The sequence below is a fragment of the Oncorhynchus mykiss genome, chromosome 16 (genome assembly GCF_013265735.2).
Source record: "Oncorhynchus mykiss isolate Arlee chromosome 16, USDA_OmykA_1.1, whole genome shotgun sequence".
NCBI classification, from domain to species: Eukaryota; Metazoa; Chordata; class Actinopteri; order Salmoniformes; family Salmonidae; genus Oncorhynchus; species Oncorhynchus mykiss.
The window spans coordinates 1099502-1124270 of record NC_048580.1 but is presented as its reverse complement, the minus strand read 5'-3'; the positions used below and the strand labels follow the sequence as shown (position 1 = coordinate 1124270).

Sequence of the window (24769 nt, the reverse complement as noted above, 5' to 3'; positions counted from 1 at the left end):
CAGATCATGTGCCTCAGCGTTCAGCCACTGGCTTGGCTCTCCTCTCCCTGCTGCAGGAAGTCTAGCTTGTTATTCTTTATACCCCCTCCTCCACCTCTCCTCTTCTCCTCCATTCGCCCTCCATTTTTTCTTTCCTCTTAGAGCCTGACACCCCCATTCACTCACACCATTTCTCTCTGCGCATTCGCTCTCTCTGCCTCCTGCTCTGTTAGGCGAAAGAGAGAGAGCTGTGTCTGTGTTGTCGTGCTGTAGAAGACGGCTCGTGAGAGGAGGAACCGTCACAACAGTGCACCGAAGGAGAGGAAGAGAAGGAAGAAAGAAGAGGAGGAAAGGAGAGGCCCCCACTGCGGCTAGGAGATCCAGGGGCAGCCAAGTGAGAACCAGCCAGGGAAGGAAGAAGAGGCCCCCACTGTACCTAGGAGATCCAGGGAAAACCCTGGTAAAACCAGCCAGGGAGAGAAGAAGAGGCCCCCACTGTACCTAGGAGATCCAGGGGCAGCCAAGTGAGAACCAGCCAGGGAGGGAAGAAGAGGCCCCCACTGTACCTAGGAGATCCAGGGAAAACCCTGGTAAAACCAGCCAGGGAGAGAAGAAGAGGCCCCCACTGTACCTAGGAGATCAAGGGGCCATGGAGGCCCAGGTGAGGGATCTATCCCTCCTGTCTCCCCTGGGTACCAACGAGTCCCTCCCTCCCCCCACCTTGACCCCGGCTGTACCCCCTTACGTGAAGCTAGGTCTCACTGTGGTCTACACTGTCTTCTACTCCCTGCTGTTCCTCTTCATCTATGTACAGCTGTGGATGGTGCTGCGCTACAAACACAAGAGGTTCAGCTACCAGACAGTGTTTCTCTTCCTGTGTCTGCTGTGGGCTGCGTTGAGGGCCGTCCTCTTCTCCTTCTACTTCAGAAACTTTGTGACAGCCAACACTCTGGGACCATTCCCCTTCTGGCTGCTCTACTGTTACCCTGTATGCCTGCAGTTCTTCACCCTCAGCCTCATGAACCTCTATTTCGCACAGGTGAGTTTAGCACAGTTGAGTCAGTACACCCGTCTCTGTGTTGATCCTGCCTCTGTTTTAGCACATGTGAATGTAGTCCATGTGAAATAGCTAGCTAGTTAACTATGGCGCACTGGTAGCAAATCTATTGATATTTCAAGTCAACTGTGACTCAAGAATGGGTGGTGAGTGTTGTTGTGTGCCGACGGTCTCTGTTTTCGGCCCAGCTCTGGGCAGACAGGAAGCAACACTGTTACAAGTGGAGCAGATCCACATGTATGTGACCAGTCAAGTTGTAGGTTGTTGAGGCCAGAGATGAGACCATAGCTGTGTTCCAAAACCCATACCAACATACTGTATACGACATACTATATACTATTAGCAGTGGCGACCCACAGTTTTGCATGTTATTTTGGCATTAATACGTGTCACATATCAGTTTGCAAATAATGTAAAAAAAATCATCAACATAATTGAGTCAATAAAGCCACCTGCAGACTTGGTCTCTTCTCTGCTTTCCTGACTGAGGCAGCTCCAAAATGCAGGTGTTTCAGCCTAGCTCAGTGCTTTCCTGACTGAGGCAGCTACAGAATGCAGGTGTTTCAGCCTAGATTAGTGCTTTCCTGACTGAGGCAGCTCCAAAATGCAGGTGTTTCAGCCTAGATTAGTGCTTTCCTGACTGAGGCAGCTCCAAAATGCAGGTGTTTCAGCCTAGCTCAGTGCTTTCCTGACTGAGGCAGCTCCAAAATGCAGGTGTTTCAGCCTAGATTAGTGCTTTCCTGACTGAGGCAGCTCCAAAATGCAGGTGTTTCAGCCTAGCTCAGTGCTTTTCTGACTGAGGCAGCTCCAAAATGCAGGTGTTTCAGCCTAGATTAGTGCTTTCCTGACTGAGGCAGCTCCAAAATGCAGGTGTTTCAGCCTAGATTAGTGCTTTCCTGACTGAGGCAGCTCCAAAATGCAGGTGTTTCAGCCTAGATCAGTGCTTTCCTGACTGAGGCAGCTCCAAAATGCAGGTGTTTCAGCCTAGATCAGTGCTTTCTTGACCGAGGCAGCTCCAAAATGCAGGTGTTTCAGCCTAGATCTGCTTTCTGTGGTGGTGGGACAGCCAGTGGAAAATACTGAGCGTAGGGGTTGGTAATGTTCTCTAGTTGCACTGTGATTGGCTCAGCGTTCTGTCACTCATGGGGACACCATGTCACCGCAAAATCTAAGGTAGAGCTCGAAAATTCAAGCGCCTTGGGTGCTGCCATAGAGTTGTATTAGGCGTGCCCATCCACGGAGGCTCAAGGTCATTGGCCACAGATAAATTTACATCAAATCACATTATATCTACAGCAGCTTTGATTGGACTGATCATGTCAACACCATACTTTCAAAATCTTAGCTAGTAAGCTAGCAGTCATCATCATGAATCAAGTCGACAATCTGCTGGAAAATCCTTGTCATGTGAAGATAAATAATTAAGAGAAATTATAGATAAAACGTATTGGTGCTCATCAACTATTGGACATAAACATTACACAACAAGTTGGAAATCGCAACAATGAGTGGTTTGGAAGGAATCAGTGGCTTACTGCAAGCATTGCAAAGCAATCACTAGCCTGCTATTCAGTGGAGTGGGTGTGTGGTCCCAAGTCTGGGTTTAAGGGTCTCTTTTCCAAGGTTAAAGAAGATAAACATTCAACATTGGCCTTGCTGTCAATCCAGCATGACTTCTGCCGAGCTCAAAACAACTGGAAACTCAGAACTGGAAAATAAGACTTCGGTGAGTTCAAGACAACTGGGAACTTTGAAAGAAAAACAGCTCCGACTGGGAAAATTCATTTTGAACAGTCATCCAACTCGGAATTGCAAGTAGGGGACTCAAGCCTCTTTCCAGAGTGCTGACCTTAAGATCACTGAAGTCATGATTCGACCTTGTTTTCTTCAGTTCCCAGTTGTCTTGAAAGCACCATAAATCCAGAGAATGACAGACTTTGACAACAAAATTTGCCCACAAAGGACCGCCGCGCCACCTTCCTGTACAAAGTGAGTCCAAAAATGTATTGTAAGCTGCTGCATAAATGATGTAATATGCCAGGGATATATGTATACTGTCTGTAGCTAAGAAAGTAATACTAAGTGTATGTTGTGTAGTAAGCCCATGTGCCTCACCTTAATAATTCGGTCCCTTTTCCCCCTCATAGTTTCACCTACTGTTCTGACTTGGTTGTGCACATGTAGCCTATAGCCTGTTTTAGAGAAATGTAATCATTGAATATTGTAAGAGCTTTCATTGTCTGTTTATATGCCCCCTTTATTTATCCTATGGTTCTGACTTGGTGTACAGGAAGAATACTGTAAGAACGGCCCAGGTTCTGAATTCTGTCGCTGTACATTTCAAAAGTGCTGAACAAATAGTTATATTGACTACGTCTGTCCTAGCTCGCTCATTAATGTCGTCATCAAAATTACGGATTGCCTCTTATCTGCTCGTTGTCCATTTATACCATAGTTTGTACATCTCAATTGTCAGTAGAAACCACATTTGTTTAAGGGCACCATTGGGCACCATTTGTCACCGTTATAGTGCAATTAATGTTTTGTTTAGTGTTGTGTTGTGTAGTGGCTTTGCTGGCATAAAAATAAAAATAAAGTGTTTGCCTCACCAAGATTTACATGCTAAAATCGTCCCCTGACTATTAGTTCATTTTAGTATACTGTAAATGAACGGTATTCTTTCAGCTGAGCGTACTAGCTTCACCTGTCTACCTGAAGTTGATGCTGTTGCTATGCAACCTCTTGCTAGCTTGTTAGCATAAAAAATTACTAGCTAGACATTTTACGACTTTGCGTATGTTCGTAAATTCACTCTGGATTGCCAGAATGCGCTCTGGGCGTTTGTAAATTCAAAGCGTTGTCAGATTGCCCTTAGGTAAATTCAGAGCGTTCAGAACGCACACTGGACACTCTGGCCAAGGAGTAGGGTTGATCTGAGCATTCTGACCTCACAACTGCAGTCAAGCACCCAAGCTAACTGGCTAACCTGCTAACTACTTCCAGACACAAATGAGAGAACACTTCACTCTGACCATTTTACTCGCCCTAGCAGAGCTGGCTAGGCTGTTTTCATGTTATCCAGAGCGTTGGTGACTGTAACTGTAATGCTGGCAAGAATTGACTTAATATTTTTTGCAGACCTTTACTGACACCGGCCATATTCATCCGGTGTTGAGCATTCATGAATTCATCCGTTATTCTGCGCTCTGGCACACTCAGACAAGAGTGCTCTGACATCAGAGTAGATAGCCAGAGTGAATTTACAAACACACCCGAATGTCCATTGAGAACGCACAACAAACTATACCACTTAGCTAAGAATGACGTAAATAATCATGTCAATAAACGTTGGGTAGTTAGTTAGATAGCATATAGTTAATATACTGGCAAGTTCAATGTATTAGTAGCCAACTAGCGTTAGGTAGCTAGCTAACATACCAGTAATATACATACTGATTACTGCTGTAATGATATGCTTTGCAGTTCATAAGGACAGCGTAGCTAACAAACTGTCAGCCAACAAAATAATGTTTAACTTATTTGAAAAGTCATTACAGTATTACATTACTCAACATTTTGTTAACATTTGTAATAATTAGCTCTCGTTGCATATTTTCCGCCATTTTCTTCAAATCTGAAAATGTTGTGAAGCCACACCCATTTTCTGAAGAATTGCATTATGGGCCATAAAAGCAAGGAAATGTGTCCAATGCTTGTATACTTCGTATTTTGACAGATGTAGTACAACATCCGGGAACCTTTAGCATACTAATTACATCCATACTATGACTAATAAGCATACGACATAGTACATACTCATTTTACATCACAAATAGTACGGTTAGTGCATTACTATGCGTATTTGAACACAGCTCATGTCTCTCTGAGAGGTAAGGGGTCAGAGGTCAGGTGGCGAAGGCCACCATTTGGCACAGCAGTCAGACACAGACGCCGGAGCAAAGAGCTGCAACATAGTTTTGTCTAGTTTAGGATTTGTTCAAAGCTTGGCTTGTGAAATGCTCCATAAACTGAATTAGACTACAGAACACTTTACGATTCATCATTGTGCTGCTCAGACTGGAGTCCTATTGTGGCTAAAGGACCTGCTCAGACTGGAGATGTTTGGTGGGAGAGAAAGAGTTGGGATGAGATGTTTGGTGGGAGAGAAAGAGAGTTGGGATGAGATGTTTGGTAGGAGAGAAAGAGAGTTGGGATGAGGTGTTTGGTGGGAGAGAGAGAGTTGGGATGAGATGTTTGGTGGGAGAGAAAGAGAGTTGGGATGACATGTTTGGTAGGAGAGAAAGAGAGTTGGGATGAGATGTTTGGTGGGAGAGAAAGAGAGTTGGGATGAGATGTTTGGTGGGAGAGAAAGAGAGTTGGGATGAGATGTTTGGTAGGAGAGAAAGAGAGTTAGTTTGAAGACTAGGAACATGTCTCACTCCTACAACAGAAGCATTACTTGTATCAGTCAGTGGCTCTAGCAGATGTTAGTGGCTCTAGCAGATGTTAGTGGCTCTAGCAGATGTTAGTTGCTCTAGCAGATGTCAGTGGCTCTAGCAGGGTCAAGAGACAACTGGTACTGCTGTGATGCCTAGCAACTGTAACTGAGCAACTGTAGCTTAAGGCCGTTCTACTTCTTTGAACTCAGCTATTCTGAACCCAGAGGTTTCAAAGGAATGTTTGGTGTCTTTAGGACAGAGAGAAAGCAGAAGTGAGAAAGCCTTGTTTTTTTCGTCCCTTTCAACAGAGAAACACAGAACATGCGATACAGTAGAATATATATGAGGTTTAAAGGACATTTGTCTTTCTACAGGTTGTGTTCAAGGCAAAATCGAAACATGCACCAGAGCTTCTGAAATACAGGTACGATTTAAGAAACACTAAGCACCATTCAACATACAATAATGTTCCATCCTACCGACACTATGCATACTGAAGTATGTGGACACCCCCTCTAAATTACTGGATTCGGCTATTTCAGCCACACCAGTTGCTCACGGGTGTATAATATCGAGCACCCAGCCATGCAATCTCCATAGACAAACGTTGGCAGTATAATGGCCTTACTGAAGAGCTCAGTGACTTTCAACATGGCACCATCATAGGATGCCACCTTTCCAACAAGTCAGCTTGTCAAATGTATACCCTGCTAGTGCTGTAAGTGCTGCTTTGTGAAGTGGAAACATCTAGGAGCAACAACGGCTCAGCCGCGAAATGGTAGGCCACACAAGCTCACAGAACGGGACCACCGAGTGCTGAAGTACGTAGCCCGTATAAATCGTCTGTCCTCGGTTGCAACACTCACTACTGAGTTCCAAACTGCCTCTGGAAGCTTCATGAAATGGGTTTCCGTGGCCGAGCAGCCGCACACAAGCCTAAGATCACCGTGTGCAATACCAAGCATTAGCTGGAGTGGTGTAAAGCTCACCGCCATTGGACTCTGGAGCAGAGGAAACGGGTTCTCTGGAGTGATGAATCACGCTTCACCCTCTGGCAGTCAGCCAGACAAATCTGGGTTTAGCAGATGCCAGGAGAACGCTACCTGCCCCAATGCAAGTACCAACTGTAAAATTTGTTGGAGGAGGAATAATGGTCTGGGTCTGTTTTTCATGGTTCAGGCCCCTTAATTCCAGTGAAGGAAATCTTAACGCTACAGCATACAATGACATTCTAGATGATTCTGTTGCAACAGTTTGGGGAAGGCCCTTTCCTGTTTCAGCATGACAATGCCCCCCGTGCACAAAGCAAGGTCTATAAGGAAATGGTTAGTTGATATCAGTGTGGAAGAACTTGACTGGCCTGCACAGAGCCCTGACCTCAACCCTATCGAACACCTTTGGTAAGAATTGGAACGCTGACTGCAAGCCAGACCTAATCGCCCAACATCAGTGCCCTAATATTCTTGTGCACTAATGCTCTTGTGGCTGAAACAAAGCAAGTCCCCGCAGCAATTTTCCAACATCTAGTGGAAAGCCTTCCCAGAAGAGTGGAGGCTGTTATAGCAGCAATGTTCCTACATCTAGTGGAAAGCCTTCCCAGAAGAGTGGAGGCTGTTATAGCAGCAATGTTCCTACATCTAGTGGAAAGTCTTCCCAGAAGTGTGGAGGCAGTTATAGCAGCAATGTTCCTACATCTAGTGGAAAGCCTTCCCAGAAGAGTGGAGGCTGTTATAGCAGCAATGTTCCTACATCTAGTGGAAAGTCTTCCCAGAAGTGTGGAGGCTGTTATAGCAGCCATGGGGGGCAGCCAACTCCATATTAATGCCCATGATTTTGGAATGAGACGTTCGACAGGCAGGTGTCCACATACTTTTGGTCATGTAGTGTACTGTTCTATACTCTATAGTCCCTCTGTCTTCTGAACCTTACTGTTCTATACTCTATAGTCCCTCTGTCCTCTGAACCTTACTGTTCTATACTCTATAGTCCCTTTGTCCTCTGAACCTTACTGTTCTATACTCTATAGTCCCTCTGTCCTCTGTCTTCTGAACCTTACTGTTCTATACTCTATAGTCCCTCTGTCCTCTGAACCTTACTGGTCTATACTCTATAGTCCCTCTGTCCTCTGAACCTTACTGTTCTATACTATATAGTCCCTCTGTCTTCTGAACCTTACTGTTCTATACTCTATAGTCCCTTTGTCCTCTGAACCTTACTGTTCTATACTCTATAGTCCCTCTGTCCTCTGTCTTCTAAACCTTACTGTTCTATACTCTATAGTCCCTCTGTCCTCTGAACCTTACTGGTCTATACTCTATAGTCCCTCTGTCCTCTGAACCTTACTGTTCTATACTATATAGTCCCTCTGTCTTCTGAACCTTACTGTTCTATACTCTATAGTCCCTTTGTCCTCTGAACCTTACTGTTCTATATTCTATAGTCCCTCTGTCCTCTGTCTTCTGAACCTTACTGTTCTATACTCTATAGTCCCTCTGTCTTCTAAACCTTACTGTTCTATACTCTATAGTCCCTCTGTCCTCTGAACCTTACTGTTCTATACTCTATAGTCCCTCTGTCCTCTGAACCTTACTGTTCTATACTATATAGTCCCTCTGTCTTCTGAACCTTACTGTTCTATACTCTATAGTCCCTCTGTCCTCTGAACCTTACTGGTCTATACTCTATAGTCCCTCTGTCCTCTGAACCTTACTGTTCTATACTCTATAGTCCCTCTGTCTTCTGAACCTTACTGTTCTATACTCTATAGTCCCTCTGTCTTCTGAACCTTACTGTTCTATACTCTATAGTCCCTCTGTCCTCTGAACCTTACTGTTCTATACTATATAGTCCCTCTGTCTTCTGAACCTTACTGTTCTATACTCTATAGTCCCTTTGTCCTCTGAACCTTACTGTTCTATACTCTATAGTCCCTCTGTCCTCTGTCTTCTGAACCTTACTGTTCTATACTCTATAGTCCCTCTGTCTTCTAAACCTTACTGTTCTATACTCTATAGTCCCTCTGTCCTCTGAACCTTACTGTTCTATACTCTATAGTCCCTCTGTCCTCTGAACCTTACTGTTCTATACTATATAGTCCCTCTGTCTTCTGAACCTTACTGTTCTATACTCTATAGTCCCTCTGTCCTCTGAACCTTACTGGTCTATACTCTATAGTCCCTCTGTCCTCTGAACCTTACTGTTCTATACTCTATAGTCCCTCTGTCTTCTGAACCTTACTGTTCTATACTCTATAGTCCCTCTGTCTTCTGAACCTTACTGTTCTATACTCTATAGTCCCTTTGTCCTCTGAACCTTACTGTTCTATACTCTATAGTCCCTCTGTCTTCTGAACCTTACTGTTCTATACTCTATAGTCCCTCTGTCCTCTGTCTTCTGAACCTTACTGTTCTATACTCTATAGTCCCTCTGTCTTCTGAACCTTACTGTTCTATACTCTATAGTCCCTTTGTCCTCTGAACCTTACTGTTCTATACTCTATAGTCCCTCTGTCCTCTGAACCTTACTGTTCTATACTCTATAGTCCCTCTGTCTTCTGAACCTTACTGTTCTATACTCTATAGTCCCTCTGTCCTCTGTCTTCTGAACCTTACTGTTCTATACTCTATAGTCCCTCTGTCTTCTGAACCTTACTGTTCTATACTCTATAGTCCCTCTGTCCTCTGAACCTTACTGTTCTATACTCTATAGTCCCTCTGTCCTCTGAACCTTACTGTTCTATACTCTATAGTCCCTCTGTCTTCTGAACCTTACTGTTCTATACTCTATAGTCCCTCTGTCCTCTGTCTTCTGCTCTGCTTCCTCTTTGGAGTGTCGTTCAGCTTTGACCTCAGACCTCTAACAATGTTACTTCCTGTCCCCCAGGTTACCCCTGTACCTCCTCTTCCTGTCCATCAGTATGGTCTTCCTGGTAGTAAACCTGACCTGTGCCCTGCTAGTGAGGATGAGCACCACAGAGACCCAGACCATTGTACTGATCAGAGTAGCCATCAACGATACACTGTTTGTCCTGTGTGCCATCTCCCTCTCCCTCTGCCTCTACAAGATCGCCAAGATGTCCCTGGCTAATATCTACCTGGAGTCCAAGGTAAGAGATGTACACACACACCAATCCTTGGTTGAAATGCATGTGGATTTGAGTATCTGGTAATCAGAATACTTGTTTAGTGTGTATCTGGTAATCATAGTACTTGTTTAGTGTGTATTTGAGTATCTGGTAATCATATCACTTGTTTAGTGTGTATTTGGTAATCATAATACTTGTTCAGTGTGTATTTGAGTATCTGGTTAGCACTTGTTTAGTGTGTATTTGAGTATCTGGTAATAATAATACTTGTTTAGTGTGTATCTGAGTATCTGGTAATCATGATACTTGTTTAGTGTGTATTTGAGTATCTGGTAATCATAATACTAGTTTAGTGTGTATCTGAGTATCTGGTAATCATAATACTTGTTTAGTGTGTATTTGAGTATCTGGTAATCATGATACTTGTTTAGTGTGTATTTGAGTATCTGGTAATCAGAATACTTGTTTAGTGTGTATCTGAGTATCTGGTAATCATAATACTTGTTTAGTGTGTATTTGAGTATCTGGTAATCATAATACTTGTTTAGTGTGTATCTGGTAATAATAATACTTGTTTAGTGTGTATCTGAGTATCTGGTAATCATAATACTTGTTTAGTGTGTATTTGAGTATCTGGTAATCATAATACTTGTTTAGTGTGTATCTGAGTATCTGGTAATCATAATACTTGTTTAGTGTGTATTTGGTAATCATAATACTAGTTTAGTGTGTATCTGAGTATCTGGTAATCATAATACTAGTTTAGTGTGTATCTGAGTATCTGGTAATCATAATACTTGTTTAGTGTGTATCTGGTAATCATAATACTAGTTTAGTGTGTATCTGAGTATCTGGTAATCATAATACTAGTTTAGTGTGTATCTGGTAATAATAATACTTGTTTAGTGTGTATCTGAGTATCTGGTAATCATAATACTTGTTTAGTGTGTATCTGGTAATCATAATACTTGTTTAGTGTGTATCTGAGTATCTGGTAATCATAATACTTGTTTAGTGTGTATTTGAGTATCTGGTAATCATAATACTTGTTTAGTGTGTATTTGAGTATCTGGTAATCATAATACTTGTTTAGTGTGTATTTGGTAATCATAACACTAGTTTAGTGTGTATCTGAGTATCTGGTAATCATAATACTAGTTTAGTGTGTATTTGAGTATCTGGTAATCATAATACTTGTTTAGTGTGTATCTGGTTATCATAATACTTGTTTAGTGTGTATTTAAGTATCTGGTAATCATAATACTTGTTTAGTGTGTATCTGGTTATCATAATACTTGTTTAGTGTGTATCTGAGTATCTGGTAATCATAATACTTGTTCAGTGTGTATTTGAGTATCTGGTAATCATAATACTTGTTTAGTGTGTATTTGAGTATCTGGTAATCATAATACTTGTTTAGTGTGTATTTGAGTGTCTGGTAATCATAATACTTGTTTAGTGTGTATTTGAGTATCTGGTAATCATATCACTTGTTTAGTGTGTATCTGAGTATCTGGTAATCATGATACTTGTTTAGTGTGTATTTGAGTATCTGGTAATCATAATACTTGTTTAGTGTGTATCTGGTTATCATAATACTTGTTTAGTGTGTATTTGAGTATCTGGTAATCATAATACTTGTTTAGTGTGTATTTGAGTATCTGGTAATAATAATACTTGTTTAGTGTGTATTTGAGTATCTGGTAATAATAATAATAGTTTAGTGTGTATCTGAGTATCTGGTAATCATAATACTTGTTTAGTGTGTATTTGAGTATCTGGTAATCATAATACTTGTTTAGTGTGTATTTGAGTATCTGGTAATCATAATACTTGTTTAGTGTGTATTTGAGTATCTGGTAATCATAATACTTGTTTAGTGTGTATTTGAGTATCTGGTAATCATAATACTTGTTTAGTGTGTATTTGAGTATCTGGTAATCATAATACTTGTTTAGTGTGTATTTGAGTATCTGGTAATCATAATACTTGTTTAGTGTGTATTTGAGTATCTGGTAATCATAATACTTGTTTAGTGTGCATTTGAGTATCTGGTAATCATAATACTTGTTTAGTGTGTATTTGAGTATCTGGTAATCATAATACTTGTTTAGTGTGTATTTGAGTATCTGGTAATCATAATACTTGTTTAGTGTGTATTTGAGTATCTGGTAATCATAGTACTTGTTTAGTGTGTATTTGAGTATCTGGTAATCATAATACTTGTTTAGTGTGTATCTGGTAATCATAATACTTGTTTAGTGTGTATCTGGTAATCATAATACTTGTTTAGTGTGTATTTGAGTATCTGGTAATCATAATACTTGTTTAGTGTGCATTTGAGTATCTTTGTACTTTAAGCATTTGTACATCGTTATGACATTTCTAATGTCTTTATTGTTTTGAAGCTTCTGTACGTGTCATGTTTACTGTTAATTTTTATTGTTTATTTCACTTTTGTATATCATCTACCTCACTTGCTTTGGCAATGTTAACACATGTTTCCCATGTCAATAAAGCCCCTTAAGTTGAATTGAGTGAGTGCACTTGCTTACACATGACGAGAGCCTGCCCTGCGCCCTGCTGAGTGTGCTGCTGTAGGCACGGCTGTGTGAGCATCGAGAATCAAATGGCACAGTTGGGTAGTTGACGTGTACCAGCTTCTCTAACCTGGTCCCAGATTTGTTGGTATTGTCTGGCCTACTCGTTGAGGACCATAGGAGATGTCAGGACAAACAGATCTGGGACCAGGTTCTATGATTCACACAAAGCTAAAACTATTGCTATCTGAGACAGTGTGTTTTATTTCCCAGGGAACCTCATTGTGCCAGGTGACAGCTATAGGAGCCACAGTCACCCTGCTGTACACATCCAGAGCCTGTTACAACCTGCTGGTTCTGGCCCTCACCAACGTTAAGAGCATCAACTCCTTCGACTACGACTGGTACAATGTATCTGACCAGGTAATACTGTACGACAGTGTCTTTCCTGGTCCTGGGGACCAAAAAGATGCACGTTTTTGTCACGACACACATAATACCTCTAATCAAGGTTGAAGGAAGTCTAGTGGTTAATAACTGAAAGGACGTTGGTTTGAATCCGCGAGCAGACTAAATGAAAAATCTGTTGATGTGCCCTTGAGCAAGGCACTTAACCCTAGTTGCTCATGTAAGTCGCTCTGGATAAGAGGTGACTAAGTCATTTAAGCGTGCCGGCCCAGTATCGTCCTCAGAACAGGTGCAGAGCAGCTTTACGGACAGATTTACATCTCTCCCTGTCCCAGTCTGCTCTCCCCACATCCTTCAACATCTCTCCCTGTCCCAGTCTGCTCTCCCCACATCCTTCAACATCTCTCCCTGTCCCAGTCTGCTGTCCCCACATCCTTCAACATCTCTCCCTGTCCCAGTCTGCTGTCCCCACATCCTTCAACATCTCTCCCTGTCCCAGTCTGCTGTCCCCACATCCTTCAACATCTCTCCCTGTCCCAGTCTGCTCTCCCCACATCCTTCAACATCTCTCCCTGTCCCAGTCTGCTGTCCCCACATCCTTCACCATCTCTCCCTGTCCCAATCTGCTGTCCCCACATCCTTCACCATCTCTCCCTGTCCCAGTCTGCTGTCCCCACATCCTTCAACATCTCTCCCTGTCCCAGTCTGCTCTCCCCACATCCTTCAACATCTCTCCCTGTCCCAGTCTGCTGTCCCCACATCCTTCACCATCTCTCCCTGTCCCAATCTGCTGTCCCCACATCCTTCACCATCTCTCCCTGTCCCAGTCTGCTGTCCCCACATCCTTCACCATCTCTCCCTGTCCCAGTCTGCTGTCCCCACATCCTTCAACATCTCTCCCTGTCCCAGTCTGCTCTCCCCACATCCTTCAACATCTCTCCCTGTCCCAGTCTGCTCTCCCCACATCCTTCAACATCTCTCCCTGTCCCAGTCTGCTGTCTCCACATCCTTCACCATCTCTCCCTGTCCCAGTCTGCTCTCCCCACATCCTTCAACATCTCTCCCTGTCCCAGTCTGCTGTCCCCACATCCTTCAACATCTCTCCCTCCCAGTCTGCTCTCCCCACATCCTTCAACATCTCTCCCTGTCCCAGTCTGCTCTCCCCACATCCTTCAACATCTCTCCCTGTCCCAGTCTGCTGTCCCCACATCCTTCAACATCTCTCCCTCCCAGTCTGCTCTCCCCACATCCTTCAACATCTCTCCCTGTCCTAGTCTGTTGTCCCCACATCCTTCAACATCTCTCCCTGTCCCCACATCCTTCAACATCTCTCCCTGTCCCAGTCTGCTGTCCCCACATCCTTCAACATCTCTCCCTGTCCCCACATCCTTCAACATCTCTCCCTGTCCCAGTATGTTGTCCCCACATCCTTCAACATCTCTCCCTGTCCCCACATCCTTCAACATCTCTCCCTGTCCCAGTCTGCTGTCCCCACATCTTTCAACATCTCTCCCTGTTCCCACATCATTCAACAGCTCTCCCTGTCCCCACAAACTTCAACATCTCTCCCTGTCCCCACATCATTCAACAGCTCTCCCTGTTCCCACATCCTTCAACATCTCTCCCTGTCCCCACATCCTTCAACATCTCTCCCTGTCCCCTCATCCTTCAACATCTCTCCCTGTTCCCACATCCTTCAACATCTCTCCCTCTCCCCTCATCCTTCAACATCTCTCCCTGTCCCCACATCCTTCAACATCTCTCACTGTCCCCTCATCCTTCAACATGTCTCCCTGTCCCCTCATCCTTCAACATCTCTCCCTGTCCCCACATCCTTCAACATCTCTCCCTGTCCCCTCATCCTTCAACATCTCTCCCTGTTCCCACATCCTTCAACATCTCTCCCTCTCCCCTCATCCTTCAACATCTCTCCCTGTCCCCACATCCTTCAACATCTCTCACTGTCCCCTCATCCTTCAACATGTCTCCCTGTCCCCTCATCCTTCAATATCTCTCCCTGTCCCCTCATCCTTCAACATCTCTCCCTGTCCACACATCCTTCAAACATCCTTCAACATCTCTCCCTGTCCCAGTCTGCTGTCCCCACATGTTTCAAGATGGCCACCATTATTCTTGTACCCAATAAAGGGAAGGTATCTGACCACATACCTTACTCAACAACCTAGACCAAACGTCTAAAAGCCTATCTGAGTAGGAGTGCTGGTCTAGGATCAGGTCTTAAAGCCTCTCTGAGTAGGAGTGCTGGTTTAGGATCAGGTCTTAAAGCCTCTCAGTGTAGGGGTACTGGTCTAGGATCAGGTCTTAAAGCCTCTCAGTGTAGGGGTACTGGTCTAGGATCAGGTCTTCCCTGGCCATAATCCTATTCATTATGATCTAAAAGGGAAAACTGGTCCTAGATCAGCACTCCTATATTCTGAAGCTCAATTCAATCCGTATTTCAGACGTTCAGCATTACAGTCTGATTGAAATGTAAAGGCAGTGTTCCCAGCATCAGCGGTGACTGGATTCATGTTAAACGCTGCATATGTAATTCATGTTAAATGCTGAATATATTAAATGCTGCATATGTAATTCATGTTAAACGCTGCATATGTAATTCATGTTAAATGCTGAATATATTAAATGCTGCATATGTAATTCATGTTAAACGCTGCATATGTAATTCATGTTAAATGCTGACTATATTAAACGCTGCATATGTAATTCATGTTAAATGCTGAATATATTAAATGCTGCATATGTAATTCATGTTAAATGCTGCATATATTAAATGCTGCATATGTAATTCGTGTTAAATGCTGCATATATTAAATGCTGCATATGTAATTCGTGTTAAATGCTGAATATATTAAACGCTGCATATGTAATTCATGTTAAATGCTGAATATATTAAACGCTGCATATGTAATTCATGTTAAATGCTGAATATATTAAACGCTGCATATGTAATTTGTGTTAAGTGCTGAATATATTAAACGCTGCATATGTAATTCATGTAAACGCTGCATATGTAATTCATGTAAACGCTGCATATATTAAACGCTGCATATGTAATTCATGTTAAACGCTGCATATGTAATTCATGTTAAACGCTGCATATGTAATTCATGTTAAATGCTGACTATATTAAACGCTGCATATGTAATTCATGTTAAACGCTGCATATGTAATTCATGTTAAACGCTGCATATGTAATTCATGTTAAATGCTGACTATATTAAACGCTGCATATGTAATTCATGTTAAATGCTGAATATATTAAATGCTGCATATGTAATTCATGTTAAATGCTGCATATATTAAATGCTGCATATGTAATTCGTGTTAAATGCTGCATATATTAAATGCTGCATATGTAATTCGTGTTAAATGCTGAATATATTAAACGCTGCATATGTAATTCATGTTAAATGCTGAATATATTAAATGCTGCATATGTAATTCATGTTAAATGCTGAATATATTAAATGCTGCATATGTAATTCATGTTAAATGCTGAATATATTAAATGCTGCATATGTAATTCATGTTAAACGCTGCATATGTAATTCATGTAAACGCTGCATATGTTATTCATGTTAAATGCTGAATATATTAAATGCTGCATATGTAATTCATGTTAAACGCTGCATATGTAATTCATGTAAACGCTGCATATGTAATTCATGTTAAATGCTGAATATATTAAATGCTGCATATGTAATTCATGTTAAATGCTGAATATATTAAATGCTGCATATGTAATTCATGTTAAACGCTGCATATGTAATTCATGTTAAATGCTGAATATATTAAATGCTGCATATGTAATTCATGTTAAATGCTGCATATATTAAATGCTGCATATGTAATTCGTGTTAAATGCTGAATATATTAAATGCTGCATATGTAATTCATGTTAAATGCTGCATATGTAATTCATGTTAAATGCTGAATATATTAAATGCTGCATATGTAATTCATGTTAAATGCTGCATATATTAAATGCTGCATATGTAATTCATGTTAAACGCTGCATATGTAATTCATGTTAAACGCTGCATATGTAATTCATGTTAAATGCTGAATATATTAAATGCTGCATATGTAATTCATGTTAAATGCTGCATATATTAAATGCTGCATATGTAATTCGTGTTAAATGCTGAATATATTAAATGCTGCATATGTAATTCATGTTAAATGCTGCATATGTAATTCATGTTAAATGCTGAATATATTAAACGCTGCATATGTAATTCATGTTAAATGCTGAATATATTAAACGCTGCATATGTAATTCATGTTGAATGCTGCATATGTAATTCAAGCCCTTAGTTTATACAGGATCCAGACTGAATAGAGGAAGCCCTTAGTTTATACAGGATCCAGACTGAATAGAGGGAGCCCTTAGTTTATACAGGATCCAGACTGAATAGAGGAAGCCCTTAGTTTATACAGGATCCAGACTGAATAGAGGAAGCCCTTAGTTTATATAGGATCCAGACTGAATGGAGGAAGCCCTTAGTTTATACAGGATCCAGACTGAATAGAGGAAGCCCTTAGTTTATACAGGATCCAGACTGAATAGAGGAAGCCCTTAGTTTATACAGGATCCAGACTGAATAGAGGAAGCCCTTAGTTTATATAGGATCCAGACTGAATAGAGGGAAGCCCTTAGTTTATACAGAATCCAGACTGAATAGAGGAAGCCCTTAGTTTATACAGGATCCAGACTGAATAGAGGAAGCCCTTAGTTTATACAGGATGTTGTAGTTGACTGTGTTTATACTGAGCTTATCTGACTTCAGACTCTAACATTACATCCTGTCTGTGTGGTGTCTCAGGCAGACCTGCAGTCGACCCTGGGAGACGCGGGGTACATTGTGTTTGGGGTGATTCTGTTTGTCTGGGAGCTGCTGCCAACCTCTCTGGTCGTCTACTTCTTCAGGGTCCGACAGCCTCACCAGGACAAGGTGAGGAGTGTGTGTGTGTGCGTGCCAATGACATGGACGTTGATTAGGCAGATCCCCGTTGGGTTAAATGTGGAAGACACGTATGGGTTCAACTGAGTAGGTTTCCCCTTTCCCGATACACTGTACTGTTCATTGGTTAAAACGTGTTTTGTCTTTCCCAATACACTGTACTGTTCATTGGTTAAAACGTGTTTTGTCTTTCCCGATACACTGTACTGTTCATTGGTTAAAACGTGTTTTGTCTTTCCCGATACACTGTACTGTTCATTGGTTAAAACGTGTTTTGTCTTTCCCGATACACTGTACTGTTCATTGGTTAAAACGTGTTTTGTCTTTCCCGATACACTGTACTGTTCATTGGTTAAAACGTGTTTTGTCTTTCCCAATACACTGTACTGTTCATTGGTTAAAACGTGTTTTGTCTTTCCCAATACACTGTACTGTTCATTGGTTAAAACGTGTTCTGTCTTTCCTAATACACACACACACACACACACACACACACACACACACACACACACACACACACACACACACACACACAGAGGACCAGGATAAGCAGCAGTGTAAGGCCCCTGGATGGACAGCAATTTTCTTGATCTCCTTGCAACTGCTTTGCTCAAGGGCACGATGGCAGGAGAGGGTTTACTGTGAACTGTTCTATACAGGGTCAAGTACAGCTGAATGCCAGTCAGGAAGCACACTGAAACTCTCCTTCCAATGTTCTTCAATGCTTTTCAATAAGGGAAACGTGGAATTTTAATAGGTTTACTTGACCCCTAACCCTGGTACTATCCACTGACCCTAAAGGCTGGTTTCCTGGACACAGATAAGGGAAATGTAGAATTGGAATAGGTTTACTTGACCCCTAACCCTGGTACTATCCACTGACCCTAAAGGCTGGTTTCCTGGACACAGATTAATCCTAGTTAGACTAAAAAGCATGTTCAATGGAAATTCTTCATTTAGTGTGATTTTAGTCTAATACTAGGTGTGATTTGTGTCTGGGACAGAGTGGGTTTAGTATCATAGAAATCTTGAACTAGAACACCCCCTAGCCATACCCTGACCTACGACACCATAGAGAACCAAGGGCTCTCATTGGTCAGGGCGTGACAAGGTGTGATTTGTGTCTGGGACAGAATGGGTTTAGTATGATAGGAATTTGACGGATATCTGGTTTTGTTGTTCTCCAGAGTGGGACGGGACTCCCAGGACACGTCTTCTCGTCCAGGGCCTATTTCTTTGACAACCCTCGACGTTATGACAGTGATGACGACCTGGTATGGAGCATCATCCCTCAGGATGTACAGGCCAGGTACATGAACAACAGACAATCAATCAAATTGTATTTGTCACATGCGCCGAATACAACAGGTGTAGTAGACTTCGCAGTGAAATGCTGAATACAACAGGTGTAGTAGACCTTATAGTGAAATGCTGAATACAGCAGGTGTAGTAGACCTTACAGTGAAATGCTGAATACAACAGGTGTAGTAGACCTTACAGTGAAATGCTGAATACAACAGGTGTAGTAGACCTTACAGTGAAATGCTGAATACAACAGGTGTAGTAGACCTCACAGTGAAATGCTGAATACAACAGGTGTAGTAGACCTTACAGTGAAATGCTGAATACAACAGGTGTAGTAGACCTTACAGTGAAATGCTGAATACAACAAGTGTCGTAGACCTCACAGTGAAATGCTGAATACAACAGGTGTAGTAGACCTCACAGTGAAATGCTGAATATAACAGGTGTAGTAGACCTCACAGTGAAATGCTGAATACAACAGGTGTAGTAGACCTCACATTGAAATGCTGAATACAACAGGTGTAGTAGACCTCACAGTGAAATGCTGAATACAACAGGTGTAGTAGACCTCACAGTGAAATGCTGAATACAACAGGTGTAGTAGACCTCACAGTGAAATGCTGAATACAACAGGTGTAGTAGACCTTACAGTGAAATGCTGAATACAACAGGTGTAGTAGACTTCGCAGTGAAATGCTGAATACAACAGGTGTAGTAGACCTTACAGTGAAATGCTGAATACAACAGGTGTAGTAGACCTTACAGTGAAATGCTGAATACAACAGGTGTAGTAGACTTCGCAGTGAAATGCTGAATACAACAGGTGTAGTAGACCTTACAGTGAAATGCTGAATACAACAGGTGTAGTAGACCTTACAGTGAAATGCTGAATACAACAGGTGTAGTAGACCTTACAGTGAAATGCTGAATACAACAGGTGTAGTAGACCCCACAGTGAAATGCCGAATACAACAGGTGTAGTAGACCTTACAGCGAAATGCTGAATACAACAGGTGTAGTAGACCTCCCAGTGAAATGCTGAATACAACAGGTGTAGTAGACCTTACAGTGAAATGCTGAATACAACAGGTGTAGTAGACCTTACAGTGAAATGCTGAATACAACAGGTGTAGTAGACCTCACAGTGAAATGCTGAATACAACAGGTGTAGTAGACTTCGCAGTGAAATGCTGAATACAACAGGTGTAGTAGACCTTACAGTGAAATGCTGAATACAACAGGTGTAGTAGACCTTACAGTGAAATGCTGAATACAACAGGTGTAGTAGACTTCACAGTGAAATGCTGAATACAACAGGTGTAGTAGACCTTACAGTGAAATGCTGAATACAACAGGTGTAGTAGACCTTACAGTGAAATGCTGAATACAACAGGTGTAGTAGACCTCCCAGTGAAATGCTGAATACAACAGGTGTAGTAGACCTTACAGTGAAATGCTGAATACAACAGGTGTAGTAGACCTTACAGTGAAATGCTGAATACAACAGGTGTAGTAGACCTCACACTGAAATGCTGAATACAACAGGTGTAGTAGACCTCACAGTGAAATGCTGAATACAACAGGTGTAGTAGACCTCACAGTGAAATGATGAATACAACAGGTGTAGTAGACCTCACAGTGAAATGCTGAATACAACAGGTGTAGTAGACCTCACAGTGAAATGCTGAATACAACAGGTGTAGTAGACATTACAGTGAAATGCTGAATACAACAGGTGTAGTAGACCTCACAGTGAAATGCTGAATACAACAGGTGTAGTAGACCTTACAGTGAAATGCTGAATACAACAGGTGTAGTAGACCTTACAGTGAAATGCTGGACATTTTCACTTAGGGGTGTACTCACTTTTGTTGCCAGCGGTTTAGACATTAATGGCTGTGTGTTGAGTTATTTTGAGGGGATAGCAAATTTACACTGTTATACAAGCTGTACACTCACTACTTTGCATTGTTGCAAAGTGTTATTTCTTCAGTGTTGTCACATGAAAAGATGTACTCACTTTTGTGATATACTGTATATATAGATAATTTGTTAGTCCAAAAATGGATGCCGACAGCAGTCGCACCATTGGAAGACATAGCTTGGACTGTAGCCTACAGTGGTTAGAGTGTTGTGCGGTAGGTAGCCTAGTGGTTAGAGCGTTGGGCGGCAGGTAGCCTAGTGGTTAGAGTGTAGGGGCGGCAGGTAGCCTGGTGGTTAGAGCGTTGTGCGGTAGGTAGCCTAGTGGTTAGAGCGTTGGGCGGCAGGTAGCCTAGTGGTTAGAGTGTAGGGACGGCAGGTTGCCTGGTGGTTAGAGTGTAGGGTCAGCAGGTAGCCTAGTAGTTAGAGCGTTGGGCGGCAGGTAGCCTAGTGGTTAGAGCGTTGGGCGGCAGGTAGCCTAGTAGTTAGAGCGTTGGGCGGCAGGTAGCCTAGTGGTTAGAGTGTAGGGGCGGCAGGTACCCTAGTGGTTAGAGCGTTGGGCGGCAGGTAGCCTAGTGGTTAGAGCGTTGGGCGGCAGGTAGCCTAGTGGTTAGAGCGTTGGGCGGCAGGTAGCCTAGTGGTTAGAGTGTAGGGTCAGCAGGTAGCCTAGTGGTTAGAGTGTAGGGTCAGCAGGTATCCTGGTGGTTAGAGTGTAGGGTCAGCAGGTAGCCTAGTGGTTAGAGTGTAGGGTCAGCAGGTATCCTGGTGGTTAGAGTGTAGGGTCAGCAGGTAGCCTAGTGGTTAGAGTGTAGGGTCAGCAGGTAGCCTAGTGGTTAGAGTGTAGGGTCAGCAGGTAGCCTAGTGGTTAGAGTGTAGGGTCAGCAGGTATCCTGGTGGTTAGAGTGTAGGGTCAGCAGGTAGCCTAGTGGTTAGAGCGTTGGGCGGCAGGTAGCCTAGTGGTTAGAGCGTTGGGCGGCAGGTAGCCTAGTGGTTAGAGCGTTGGGCGGCAGGTAGCCTAGTGGTTAGAGCGTTGGGCGGCAGGTAGCCTAGTGGTTAGAGCGTTGGGCGGCAGGTAGCCTAGTAGTTAGAGCGTTGGGCGGCAGGTAGCCTAGTGGTTAGAGCGTTGGGCGGCAGGTAGCCTAGTAGTTAGAGCGTTGGGCGGCAGGTAGCCTAGTGGTTAGAGTGTAGGGGCGGCAGGTACCCTAGTGGTTAGAGCGTTGGGCGGCAGGTAGCCTAGTGGTTAGAGCGTTGGGCGGCAGGTAGCCTAGTGGTTAGAGCGTTGGGCGGCAGGTAGCCTAGTGGTTAGAGTGTAGGGTCAGCAGGTAGCCTAGTGGTTAGAGTGTAGGGTCAGCAGGTATCCTGGTGGTTAGAGTGTAGGGTCAGCAGGTAGCCTAGTGGTTAGAGTGTAGGGTCAGCAGGTATCCTGGTGGTTAGAGTGTAGGGTCAGCAGGTAGCCTAGTGGTTAGAGTGTAGGGTCAGCAGGTAGCCTAGTGGTTAGAGTGTAGGGTCAGCAGGTAGCCTAGTGGTTAGAGTGTAGGGTCAGCAGGTATCCTGGTGGTTAGAGTGTAGGGTCAGCAGGTAGCCTAGTGGTTAGAGCGTTGGGCGGCAGGTAGCCTAGTGGTTAGAGCGTTGGGCGGCAGGTAGCCTAGTGGTTAGAGCGTTGGGCGGCAGGTAGCCTAGTGGTTAGAGCGTTGGGCGGCAGGTAGCCTAGTGGTTAGAGTGTAGGGTCAGCAGGTAGCCTAGTGGTTAGAGTGTAGGGTCAGCAGGTAGCCTAGTGGTTAGAGTGTAGGGTCAGCAGGTAGCCTAGTGGTTAGAGTGTAGGGTCAGCGGGTATCCCAGTAGTTTTGGAATTGTTAGTTAGATTACTTGTTATTACTGCATTGTCGGAACTAGAAGCACAAGCATTTCGCTACACTCGCATTAACATCTGCTAACCATGTGTATGTGACAAATAAAATGTGATTTGATTTGTGATTTGATTTGATTAGAGTGTAGGGTCAGCAGGTAGCCTAGTGGTTAGAGCGTTGGGCGGCAGGTAGCCTAGTGGTTAGAGCGTTGGGCGGCAGGTAGCCTAGTGGTTAGAGCGTTGGGAGTGAGTCTGGGGTTTCTGGGATAATGCCATGAGCCATGACCAGCCTTTCAAAGGACTTCATGGCTACAGATGTGAGTGCTACCGGTCGGTAGTCATTTAGGCAGGTTACCTTAGTGTTCTTGGGCACAGGGACTATGGTGGTCTACTTGAAACATGTAGGAATTACAGACTCGGTCAGCCAGTTGATCAGCACATGCTCTGAGTACACATCCTGGTAATCCGTCTGACTCTGTGGCCTAGTGAATGTTTAAAGGTCTTACTCACATTGGCTATGGAGCGCGTGATCACACAGTCACACACCAGGGACATAAAAACACAGACAACCAGGTGAACACAAATACACACATGCTGCTGTCAGGTATTACACGTTTTAATATCGAAGTGAGGACCGTGACATGCCTGTGGAGAAGCAAGGACCGGGCTTTCCAATAGAGCTTAGATACATACTGACACCGCATCTCAATTAGTAGAAGTTCTGATCTAGGATCAGATCTCCCCCGTCCATCTTTTTCATCTTACAGGGCAAAACTGATCCTAGATCAGAACTCCTACCGTGAGACTTTGTGAATATGGGCCCAGGAATGTAATGTTTGTTTTGTCTTTGTCCTCAGTTTGACAGCAGACAGCTATGATTGCAGCAGCAGCACAGCCCTGCCCCCAGAGGAGCTCAACCCTTATTGAAGACTTTCTATTGGCCCTGAACCTTATTTAAGAGCTCTGATTGGTCCGGAACTTTTACAAGAGCTCCTATTGGTCCGGAGCTCTTTTTGAAGTCTTCCTGCTGGCCCTGTCTCTTTTTTTGCACACGCCTACACTGATGACCTCACACCCGAGGGCCTCGGATCGAGACACGGGGGTGAATATCATCAAGGACTTTATTCATTCTATTTTCTACTATTTTGATAAATAAAGTCAACATATTTTCTAAAGGGCAGTAAGTATTGAGATGATGGTCTTAGGGGGCATACATAACTTGCACAAACAAATATGAATATGTAAAAAGGTTTATTATCAAGGTGTACAACATTGGCAGCTATGAGCTGAATTGCACTGTACAGCCCATCTGAATATGCATTACCTGAATTCACTATTTTAAAAACATGTTTACTGTATGCAATTATTCATTTACAGGTATTTCCTAATCTTGTATGTAAAATGTATCCATTTATATTCTCAATGTCTCCTTTTCATGTTTTTAACACAAGCAGCTAAAATTGTTCATAGGCATTAGTTATCTTTGTTGAGGGAGGAGATGTACTGTACATGTGTTCTGGTCTTTACAATCCTCTCTCACATTGCAGTCTCCATAATAAAACAACTATTTTATAAAACACCTTGATTGTGCTTTAGGACAGTGTGGTGGAACATTCTAATTCTATAGGTGGAACATTCTAATTCTATAGGTGGAACATTCTAATTCTATAGGTGGAACACATTCTAATTCTATAGGTGTAACACATTCTAATTCTAGAGGTTGAACAATCTAATTCTATAGGTTATAGGTGGAACAATCTAATTCTATAGGTTATAGGTGGAACAATCCAATTCTATAGGTGGAACAATCTAATTCTATAGGTTATAGGTGGAACAATCTAATTCTATAGGTTATAGGTGGAACAATCTAATTCTATAGGTGGAACATTCTAATTCTATAGGTGGAACACATTCTAATTCTATAGGTGGAACACATTCTAATTCTATAGGTGTAACACATTCTAATTCTAGAGGTGGAACAATCTAATTCTATAGGTTATAGGTGGAACAATCTAATTCTATAGGTGGAACATTCTAATTATATAGGTGGAACATTCTAATTCTATAGGTGGAACACATTCTAATTCTAGAGGTGGAACACATTATAATTCTATAGGTGGAACACATTCTAATTCTATAGGTGGAACATTCTAATTCTATAGGTGGAACATTCTAATTCTATAGGTGGAACACATTCTAATTCTAT

The 24769-nt window shown here is 42.7% G+C and overlaps 1 protein-coding gene across 1 annotated transcript; it reads left to right on the top strand.

Moving 5' to 3' along the window:
- On the top strand, nt 1–24140 carry gpr137ba (G protein-coupled receptor 137Ba). Its single transcript, XM_021564564.2, has 7 exons — nt 1–1018; nt 5850–5899; nt 9358–9580; nt 12373–12522; nt 17355–17483; nt 18680–18801; nt 23421–24140. Exons 1-7 carry the CDS (start codon nt 629–631, stop codon nt 23488–23490), a joined length of 1134 nt encoding a protein of 377 aa, XP_021420239.1. The 5' UTR covers nt 1–628; the 3' UTR covers nt 23491–24140.
- The last annotated feature ends 629 nt before the right edge of the window (nt 24141–24769 follow it).